At 38.6% G+C, this 11409-nt stretch overlaps 1 protein-coding gene and 1 long non-coding RNA gene across 2 annotated transcripts in view; one reads left to right on the top strand and one right to left on the bottom strand.

The window, feature by feature from the left end:
• The window catches only part of LOC113654361, a 6953-nt gene extending 3678 nt beyond the window's left edge, over positions 1-3275 (bottom strand). The window contains exon 1 of the long non-coding RNA XR_003443354.2: positions 3148-3275. This is a non-coding gene — a long non-coding RNA (uncharacterized LOC113654361). The remainder of the gene's footprint in view (positions 1-3147) is intronic.
• On the top strand, positions 3214-7102 carry asb1 (ankyrin repeat and SOCS box containing 1). Its single transcript, XM_027164462.2, has 5 exons — positions 3214-3464; positions 5170-5311; positions 5427-5729; positions 5817-6199; positions 6409-7102. Exons 1-5 carry the CDS (start codon positions 3356-3358, stop codon positions 6552-6554), a joined length of 1083 nt encoding a protein of 360 aa, XP_027020263.1. The 5' UTR covers positions 3214-3355; the 3' UTR covers positions 6555-7102.
• The last annotated feature ends 4307 nt before the right edge of the window (positions 7103-11409 follow it).

Raw genomic sequence — 11409 nt, 5'->3', positions numbered from 1 at the left:
TCAGGATTCTTAGAGTCGGCCTCGGCTCAGTGGATGTCCAAAGGCTTCGTCCCACAGAGGACGATGGGAGCTGGTACAGTGTCTGGATGCCTCGGGATGGGTACAAAGAGAAAAGCAGTGGAAAGGGATTAACATATCTGCCGTTCATAAAAATGTGCTGGTCTGATGTACTGGTGCATGATATTATGGGATGTATTATGTGTACGCCTGACTGAAGAGATGAGTTTTTAATCTACATTTAAACTGGGAAAGTGTGTCTGAGCCCCGAACACTATCAGGAAGACTATTCCAAAGTTTGGGAGCTAAATAAGAAAATGCTCTACCACCTTTAGTAGACTTAGATATTCTGGGAACTACCAGAAGCCCTGAGTTTTGTGATCTCACAGAGCGTGAAGGATTGTAACGTGTTAGCAGACTAGTTAGATACATGGGAGCTAAACCATTAAGAGCCTTGTACGTAAGTAGCAGCAGTTTGTAGTCAATTCTATACCTAACAGGTAGCCAGTGTAGAGATGATAAAATTGGGGTTATATGGTCATACTTTCTTGTCCTAGTGAGAACTCTGGCAGCTGCATTTTGGACTAACTGTAACCTATTTATTAAAGATGCAGGACAACCACCTAGTAATGCATTACAATAGTCCAGTCTAAAGGTCATGAAGGCATGAACTAGCTTCTCAGCATCAGATACAGACAGGATGTTTCTCAGCTTGGCAATGTTTCTAAGGTGGAAGAAGGCTGTTTTGGTAGTATGGGCGATATGATTTTTAAAAGACAAGTTACTGTCTAGTATAACACCGAGGTCTTTCACTGTCGAGCTACTTGTAATAGTACATCCCTCTAAATGGGAGTTAAGTTGTGAGAGTTTATGTGCACTGGTTTTTGGACCTATGAGTAGTATTTCAGTCTTATCGGAGTTTAACAATAGAAAGTTGCAGCTCATCCAGTCTTTTATCTCTCTAAGGCACTGACTTAATTTGGACACTGTGGCTATTTCATCTGGTTTTGATGAGATATATAACTGTGTGTCATCAGCATAACAATGGAAACTAATCCCATGTCTTCTAATAATGTTCCCTAATGGAAGCATGTATATAGAGAAAAGCAGAGGTCCTAGAACTGATCCTTGAGGGACCCCATAATTAACTGGTAGTAAACTGGAGGATTCACCATTTAATTCTACAAAATGGTATCGGTCAGACAGATAGGATCTAAACCAGCTTAAAGCCTGACCATGAATACCTGTGTAATATTGTAAGCGATCTAGAAGAATGTTGTGATCTATAGTGTCGAATGCAGCACTAAGGTCAAGTAGAACTAATAGTGACATACAGTCTTGGTCCGAAGCTAAGAACAAGTCGTTTGTAACTTTAACAAGTGCAGTTTCTGTGCTATGATGGGGCCTGAAACCTGACTGAAACTCTTCAAGGATGTTGCTCTCCTGTAAGAAGGAGCTCAGTTGAACAGACACAACCTTTTCAAGTATTTTAGACATAAACGGGAGGTGTGAGATAGGTCTGTAATTTGATAGTTCATTAGGGTCTAAGTTAGGTTTTTTGATGAGTGGCCTAATAACTGCCAACTTAAAAGACTTCGGGACGTAACCTAAAGATAAGGAGGAGTTAATGATATTAAGAAGAGGCTCACCAGCTTTATGTAACACTTCAGTAGTTTAGTTGGGATGGGGTCTAGTGAACATGTTGTTGATTTAGCTGTAGTAATAAGTTTATCTAACTCTTCCTGTCCTGTACTTGTAAAGCTGTGTAAAGCCTTAGGTGAGATTGTGTCACTGGTTGCTCTCATATGTTGGGCGTCACCTATTTTATTCCTGATACTTTCGATTTTATCAGTGAAGAATCTCATAAAGTCCTCACTACTGAAATATGATGGAATAGTGTGTTCAGATTTCTGATTTTTTGTTAAACTAGCCACTGTGCTAAATAAAAACCTGGGATTGTTCTGGTTATTTTCTATGAGTTTGCTCAGGTGCTCAGCCCTAGCAGCTTTTAGAGCCTGTCTATAGCTGGACATACTGTCCTTATACGCAATTCTAAACACCTCTAATTTAGTTTTTCTCCATTTCCGTTCGAGGTTACGGGTTTCTCTCTTGAGGGTGTGAGTGTGACTATTATACCATGGTGCAAGTGTTTTATCTCTAACCTTCTGTAATCTGACTGGGGCAACAGTGTCTAATGTGCTAGTGAATATAGCGTCTATGCTGTTAGTCATTGCATCTAGGTCGTTTGAGTTTGAGGGTACATTAAGAAGTGCAGACAGATCAGGCAGGTTATTTGTGAATCTGTCTTTGGTGGTCGAAATAATGGTTCTACCGAGTCGATAACGTGGTGAGACACAGTTAGTCTGTTCTATAGGTAGTGTGTACATTATAAGGTAATGGTCTGTGATGTCATCACTTTGGGGTATGATATCTATATCAGTGACCTCTATTCTGTGTGATATTATTAAATCTAGTGTGTGGTTACGTCGGTGAGTTGCACTAGTGATGTTTTGTTTGAGCCCAAGTGAGTTTAGTAAGTCCATAAATGTGAGTCCTAAAGCGTCGTTTTATTGTTATACTACTACTACTACTACTACTACAACAACAACAACTAATAATAATAATCACTATTATTATGATTATGATTATGATTATGATTATGATGATGATTATTATTATTATTTGTTTATTTATTTTTATTATAATTATTTTAATTGTTATAATAATAATAATTTCTATCATCATCATTACTATTATTATTATTATTATTATTATTATTATAGAAAGTATTATGATAGAAATTATTATTATTATTATTATTATTATTATTGTTGTTGTTGTTGTTGTTGTTGTTGTTTATTATTACTAACAATAATAATAATAATAATAATAATAATACTTATTATTATTATTATTATTATTATTATTATTATTGTTATTATTATTATTATTATATACAAACAGGACCATTACAATGAATAATAGTAGTTCAAATAGAAATAAAAGGTAAAGTAGTGCCCATAAGTTAATAATATGACACATGCTTGCAGTATTCTAAGCTCTGATCACCTTTAACTTTACATTTATATAAAGCATTACATAAATCACTGATGAAGTGATAAAGCCTTTATGTTTGGACTCCCATCTCACCACTTGTTGCTGTACCACCTTAACTGCAGTCTGTCTGAAACCCGGAAGTGATTTTAGCCAATCAGATTCCCGGATAGACAAAACACTCCAAAACATCCGGAATGCCAGCGAGGATCAAAACACTGGCGAAATAAGCGCCGATTACATCCTGGTTTGTGTTGTAGCTCAGCTGCTTTTGTACTAAATCCCACTTAGAGCTGTTTGAGCGATGGCAGACGGTGTGAATGTTGTTGAAGGGGATGTAGATGATGATGAACCGTCCACCAGGAGCTGTCCTGTGATCACTGTCTCTGACCTGCCCAGCAGCACCACAGCAGGTATTTACACACTGCTGCACTTACACACTGCTGCACTTACACACTGCTGCTGCACTTACACACTGCTGCTGCACTTACACGCTGCTGCACTTACACGCTGCTGCACTTACACGCTGCTGCACTTACACACTGCTGCTGCACTTACACGCTGCTGCTGCACTTACACGCTGCTGCACTTACACACTGCTGCACTTACACACTGCTGCACTTACACACTGCTGCTGCACTTACACACTGCTGCTGCACTTACACACTGCTGCTGCACTTACACACTGCTGCACTTACACACTGCTGCACTTACACACTGCTGCACTTACACACTGCTGCTGCACTTACACGCTGCTGCTGCACTTACACGCTGCTGCTGCACTTACACGCTGCTGCTGCACTTACACGCTGCTGCTGCACTTACACGCTGCTGCTGCACTTACACGCTGCTGCTGCACTTACACGCTGCTGCACTTACACGCTGCTGCTGCACTTACACGCTGCTGCTGCACTTACACGCTGCTGCTGCACTTACACGCTGCTGCTGCACTTACACGCTGCTGCTGCACTTACACGCTGCTGCTGCACTTACACGCTGCTGCTGCACTTACACGCTGCTGCTGCTGCACCATTATCCTTATTATTTACACATGACAGTCTTAATGCACATACCTTACCATAACTGGGAACCACCAGATTATTGCTACAGGACCAGGGGGTTGTTTGCATTCTCAGTACAGCTGTCACACTGATGTGATCTCTGGTGTGGTGTTGATATGAGGTGTGGTGTTGATAACACTGCTTTATAACCAGATACATGGTTGCTGCAGGTACTCACTGATCCAGGTACCAGGGTCTATGGTTCAGTCCACAGCTCTTCCCCATTTCCTAAAAAATGCTGGGAGGTGGATTGTGGACTTTAAGTTGCCTCTAGATATGTGTGTGTGTGTGTGTGTGTGTGTGTGTGTGTGTGTGTGTGTGTGTGTGTGTGTGTGTGTGTTTGTTTGTGTCTCTGTGTCTGTATCTGTGTGTATGTCTGTATCTGTGTATGTTTGTGTGTGTGTGTGTCTGTGTATGTCTGTGTATGTCTGTGTGTAAGTGTGTGTGTGTGTGTGTGTTACCATCCCACTCAGAGACTAGGAAGGCTGGTCCTACAATGCAGTGAAGAATACAATACCTACCTAAAGTGATCCAAGGAAGGACAACCAGGGTCATTGGTCAGGGTTTTATTTGACATCATGTGAACAGCCAGGTGTCTGTGTGACACTTAATTGGAGATAGCAGCAGGATGCATTTTGGGAAGAAGGCAAGCTGGTGGAGGCAGTATGATGCTCTGGGGAATATTCTGCTGGGAAAAATACTAAATATACCGCTGCAAAGTGTTGCAAAGGTGTTGACACTTATACAACAATCAGCCTTAACATTAAAACCACCTGCTTAATACTTTGTAGGTATACATGCACTGCCAGGCATCTCAACAAGACCATGGATCAGACTTTTTTGTCCTTCAAATTCCCCAGATCTCATCCCTGATTAAGCATCTGTGGGATGTGCTGGACAAAAAAAGTCTGAGCCAAGTAATATCTGGTCAGTGGTGGACCCTTGGTGCCCCTTTTCTTATTTACAGTTGGAAGGTAGGGGTTGACAGCGGGTTGTGCATTGCCACATGCTTAAGTGCAACTAAATGGTGAATTTATCTGTTGTATATCCTTCATAGGCCGTAATCTGAAAGAATGGCTTCAGGAGCAGTTCTGCGACAAACCTCTAGAGCAGTGTGAGGACATGCGTCTGCATAACGCCGCCTATGTGGGAGACTTGGACACCATCAAGAGCTTGTTGCAGGAAGACGGCTTTAAACAGTGAGCACTTTCCATCTTGTAACACACATATTCTGTGCAGTTCCAGTTATACTATTGTGTGTGCGCTTGATGGCTTCTTAACATCACCCCTAATGTAATTGTCTTGCCTCTGCAGACGGATCAATGAGAAATCTGTGTGGTGCTGTGGCTGGCTGCCTTGTACGCCTCTGCGTATAGCTGCTACTGCTGGCCATGGCGACTGCGTGGACTTTCTCATCAGCCATGGGGCCGAGGTGGACCTGGTGGATGTCAAGGGTCAGACAGCTCTGTATGTGGCCGTGGTTAACGGACACCTGGACTGCGTTCGCATCTTGCTGGAGGCCGGGGCAGACCCAAACGGCAGCAGACACCACCGCAGCACACCTTTATACCATGCAGCCCGGGTGGGCAGGGTGGACATTCTACAAGAACTGATCAGGTGGGAAGTGAAGATTGTGTTTAATTCCTTACACACATTATTATTCTCATTATTGGTTTAACCAGGGCATGCTGTGCCACTTTTCAGGTTCAAAGCTGATGTAGATGTGGATCACCAGCTGGGACCGAGGCCTCTGTTTAGTGCTCGCACCCTTTCCACATTGGTGGTGTGTCCTCTATACATCAGCGCTGCCTACCATCATTTACACTGCTTCAGGCTGCTCCTTGAGGCTGGAGCCAACCCCGACTACAACTACACCGGCCCCGTTAGCCGTGAAGCACTGAACAGAGGTCTGGCCTCCTGCCTGCTGGACGCCGTGCTTAGACATGGATGTGAGCCGAATTTTGTCAGACTGCTGTTGGACCACGGTGCTGATCCACTACTCGTGCCATGGGAGGAACCTGATCCTGATGCTATGGGAAGAGTGCGTGTCAACCCTGAGGCCTTAAACATCTATCAGGAGGCCAGGAGTAAGTTTTATTATAACATATGTTTATGTTTTTGTAATAGTAGAGATGATTTTTAGTTGTTTTGTAGAATTCTGACTTGGTTCCCCAGACAGATATACCACTGGATATTTTTTATTCACAGCATATTTACTGATAAACAACTGTTTTTTTTATTTAGGCTTGAAAATGGATTTCGACCTGTGGTGATTTAGATCTCTGCTCTCTTTCAGAATGTCCGCACAGGTTGACTCATTTGTGTCGTATAGCCATTCGGAAGGTGATGGGCAAACACCGCTTGAGGCACATCTCTAGCCTTCCTTTGCCTGATTCCATCAAGAATTTTCTGCTTCATAGAGACTTCTGTTCCCTTTCCTGAAGGAGGTGTGATTTCAACCGAAGGCTGTATTCTGTTTGTACCTCTACTTGAAGATTTTGTGGCCTGGAGATAATGCTGACGGATCTACAGTCATTTTGAGATCCAGATCATTTTTAACGTGTGCTATGGCTTTGATGTTACAGTTGAATTGCGTTCATGATGGTAGGAGGACATTCCCTAAAGAAAGCAAACGTTTCCGGTTTCATAGCACATCCTTCTATATGTTGCATGTTGGTAAAAATCACTTTGTTTACACAATAATACTTCCAGTAGCATATTCTGTAAAAGTAATATATTTACTGAATACACAACATAATCATATTATCTCTTGAATATCATTTGGACTATTGTCTGTAAGAGCAGTGGTAATTTATATTTAAGAACAAATTTTATATTTCTTTTTTTTGTTTATGGTCACTGTGGTGTAAAAGTCAAAAAGCATAATTTATGATTCTTTCTGAAATGTATTTATATCATGCTTAAACATATTGTTAAATTTAAAGCCTTAAATTAAATTCAGATGACTATAATAAACTAGAATATCCCCACTGCTGTGTTCTCGTGTGAATCCTTAGCCTGTGCATCTTATTTTTCTTTGAAAATTATTTCTCGAGTAATTTACAATACTACTGAGGTTCGAGTCACATGAATATGATTCATATATTTGGATTTATGGATTGTGATTTGAAGCTTAATTACCATTCTGTGAAGGCAATACAGAGAGACAAACTTCCTGTAGGACCTCTTTACCAGCCACAGACTATTCCTCACAGCTCGAAGAGTCTCAGTAGATATCATGTTGAGGTCTCACTGACAGAAATAGCTCCTTTATGTGATGTAGGATTCCTCAGAGGGTTCCAAGTATATATCCTGCTCAATTTCCCAGCAGCTTTGCTTAAGATACCCACAGGGTGTCTGGGTAGAAATTATTTTGTCCTTTTTTTTAAAATGTTGTGACAGTGAAACCACATACTGTCAAAAACCACAAGATGTAGAAAAAAAGGCAAGCCTGGGAAATGTTTGGATCTGCTGCCACATCGCCTGTGGACCTGCGTCCCACTGGGAGTTGCATATTGTGGAGGTAACTCCTGCCAGTTGAGGGAAGGTGGGAATGTACAATGACTAACAAATGCACTATTTTAAATAATCAAAATCATCATCATCATCATTTGTTTTCATCATCATCATCGTCATCATCATCGTCATCATCATCCTCTGTCTTCCCTTTCTGTAACTCTGCTGTTATGCATTTCAGCAGGAGAACGATCAAAGCAGAGACATAATCTCAGTTCTCAGCTCTCCTAAGGAAGATGAATCATCCTCTTTTTCCCGACAGCTTCTCAGTTGTGGAACTGGAGCTCTGCCATAGAAAAACCCAAAACCCCAAGAGTGTGCTCATGGAGTGACGTTTCCCACTGCAATCCTCTCTCCCCTTTTTTAGACCCGTCTGCCTGTGCCAAGTCTCCCCTACGCAGGGCAATCGTCTGATTATGATTCTCAGCCTACTGTAGTAACTGAGCTACAGTACATGAGTTTTTAATATGGAAATGGGAAAATCCAGCTGTATGCGTGCCTTCGGATCTGTTTTTCATTACAGGTGTGACAAGCCAGCAAGTGTTTTCTGGTTCTAGTGTTTAGCAGTAGAGTTTGTGGGTCAGTGTTAACTATGCTTTTACATGCTGTCTTCTGTACACATCACAGCTGCCCAAAAGATGGCACTCTTCTCATTCAAGCACTCGTCTGTTTGTTCCTGGGACTCACATCTGTTTTAAGAGCTGATGGTGTGACTTCCCAATATTATCACTCAGTATCATAAAAGTGCTTTAGTATAGAGGGTATGCAATTACAGTTAGCTTTTCCTGACATGAAAAGGGTATTTTTGTAGGAAAAACAATATAAAGTGTTGAAAGCATTGATAGCCTTAATATACTTAAATGGCTTTGATGTTAAGAAAATCTTTTGATAGTTTTGAAACCATACAGTATTACATGAAAATTATTATTCAAATAAATTAATTCAAAACAGGAAAAAAATAAATCACTGTAAAGACTTTTTATTTATCCTAATTTGTGTCTGTACTCTGATTTGTGTCTGTACTATGATTATTCTTCTAAAATATGATTCATTAATTTGATTTAAAAATGTCTTTCGATAAACACAAAAGTCCCATCTGACAGGCTAAGCTGTCACAATTTATCACATATAATCTCCTAATTAGCGACTAGTTAGCACTGTTCATTCTATGCCTTCATTAACATGCACTTTAAAAAAAACATTAAATACATTTTTTAATTTTTTTCCACTGTAATAATCACTTATTTGATTGACTTTTACTTTCGTACAGCAACTTTCTAGTTTTACTTGCAAACACATTTGTATTTTGGATATGCTAGCTGCATGCCAGTTTTGCTAGCTGGTGCTTTTCTCCCTACTGAGCTAAATAGCTTCTGTGTTCTGTGTTCTGTGTTCTTGCGGGTATTTCTGTAGTAGATTAAAACATTTTCAATGCTTTTTCAGATCTTTAGATGACTGACAAAGAGCAAAAGAGCAAAAGAGCAAAAAGGTATTTTTATCTAGTTCAGCATTTACCACTGTATTAAGAAAAAGGAACAAACCTGCCATTTAAGCCATTGCATTAACAGCTCTTGAGATAACATTAACATTGCTAATGAAAAATTTACCCTGATGTTGATGATACACATCTTTCAATAAAAAGCCCTCTTTCTGTTATTCTAGTGTCAATTTAGTACCATTTATTACAAGGAAACTATATTTAGCATTACTGTAATATTGTACTGTATATGTAAAAGTGAATGTTTAAAAGAATAAATAGAGGAGGAAATGGAATAATAATTTCTGGACAAACATCTCATTATAGAGCTATAGGATAGTAACAAAATGGAACAAGGAACCATATAAAAATGTAGATGGATAGATCGATCGATAGATAGATAGATAGACAGACAGACGAACAGACAGATAGAGCAATCGATCGATCTTTATTGTTATTGCATAATACAGGTGTATAGCAACAAAATGCCATTTAGCATCTACCAGAAGTGGAAATAGAAGAAAAATGTAGAACAATAAATAAAGCTATGGTAGGTTGTATGTGTATAAGAATATGTGAAAGTGTTATGTAGTTGTATACAATATGTATAAAAAATATAGTGATATATGTCTGTGCAAATGTGTGCATTGTGTACATTGTATGTATGATCAAAATAAAACAAAAAATATACAGTGTATGTACAAACAATACACAAGAACGGATGTAAACTAGGGTAAGCAATGAATTTGATCCAATTTGAGTAGGTTACAAAAACAGAAGATTAAAACTATACCCATAATAATCTGTCTGTGGCTGTTCAAAATTTTATTTTATCTCAGATTATTGCAGGTTATAAATAACAACAAACTTATTTGCATCTATTTGCTAATTCACACATCAACAGTCAAATCAAATGAATGACCTGAGTGATAAAATGTTTCTGTGGTTCCGGCTTAGTTAAAATCTTGATATTTAAAGTTTTATATTACCGTATTTGTGTGATTGCTAGATTAGCGTGCTATTACATTTACAAATAAGTATATGAAGATATTAACAGTAATAAAACATATTTTAGACATTTAAAAGCATCTTTCATAACAATCTATGTACATGTTTCAGCTCAATCATTATATCATTATCATTTTATTATTTTATAAAATATTTTAATTATTTATTGATGACCTACACATCTACATTGTCTTAGAAAACCAAAATATTTTTGCTTGTCCAATTACACGTAATAGTTTTGTATTCATCTGTTAAGCCTTTCATGCTTGAAACCTCATTTCCCAGGACCAACTTTTATAGGTTTAGAAAAAAGTTTCCACAACATTCCCCATTCACATTTACAACTGTGCTCAGTTACCCGAACACATTCATACCTATGATATATTTGACATATAAGTCACATGTTTAACAGGAATTTAGTATCCACACTTCCTTAAGATCAGGGAAGAAAAAAAAAATACTTCCTTACTTTTGTATTTTTTCCCATTTATACTGCAACAAAGTCACTTTGAAAGTACAATCATTTTACCTAAATTCTACATTTAAATTAAATTATTAAAACTATATCATTCATTCTGGATTATTGAGAAATTGATTAATGTTTTCAAGGCACTTGCTGGTATTCCATGTTTTTTTTTTGTATTGGCTAATTCTATGCTAAAACCCTATGTAACTCATTTAAGAGAAAAACAAAAATGCAGCCACTTTCCAGCAAAAAAAAAAAAAAAACTTTACAAAATTTACAGTCATATGTATTCATAAAGGGATGAATTCCGGATAAGCACCAATATATATCACCCCAATCCGTTTAAATTCATACAGTCCAGAATGCATATAATACACCGACATAATCAGAAGATTGGTGTATAAAATTACGATTTAGTTATAAAGATAAACAAATATGAAGCAGATTACTACTAATAAAACATTTGGTACTACTTGTGCTGCACCTTCACTAGCTGGCCAGAAAGTGTAGATTTGCACTGCTGCCAAGAGAAATGATCAATTTTCCAAGTCACTAAGTTCTCTGTGCATTTTATAATGAATTACACTACACTGACTAAAAGTCTTTTTAGGTTTTAATAAAAGACAGTGGACCAGTCATCTGGGTAACCAGAACCAAATTTAGGCAGCAGAACCTTAAGCCTTGTGCTGCGTTACAGAATGTGTCGGCTGCTTTTTATTTCGGGAAACGTGAACGCTATAAATGGACGACTTGCCGAATAAACGTGTTTGCTACTAATTAAAATTTTTAGGTGAAAGTTCTGCAGTGGATGGAGGTGTATACATAGGAAA

This window comes from Tachysurus fulvidraco, chromosome 6 (genome assembly GCF_022655615.1).
Source record: "Tachysurus fulvidraco isolate hzauxx_2018 chromosome 6, HZAU_PFXX_2.0, whole genome shotgun sequence".
Classification (NCBI taxonomy): domain Eukaryota; kingdom Metazoa; phylum Chordata; class Actinopteri; order Siluriformes; family Bagridae; genus Tachysurus; species Tachysurus fulvidraco.
Note: the sequence above shows the minus strand (reverse complement) of the source record. Positions and strands in the feature narration are given on the sequence as shown.

Coding starts and splice junctions, on each gene's coding strand:
- asb1 (XM_027164462.2), top strand. CDS start 3,356: ATGGCAGACGGTGTGAATGTTGTTGAAGGGGATGTAGATGATGATGAA. Junction 3,465..5,169: donor GCCCAGCAGCACCACAGCAG/GTATTTACACAC, acceptor TATCCTTCATAG/GCCGTAATCTGAAAGAATGG. Junction 5,730..5,816: donor ATTCTACAAGAACTGATCAG/GTGGGAAGTGAA, acceptor GCCACTTTTCAG/GTTCAAAGCTGATGTAGATG.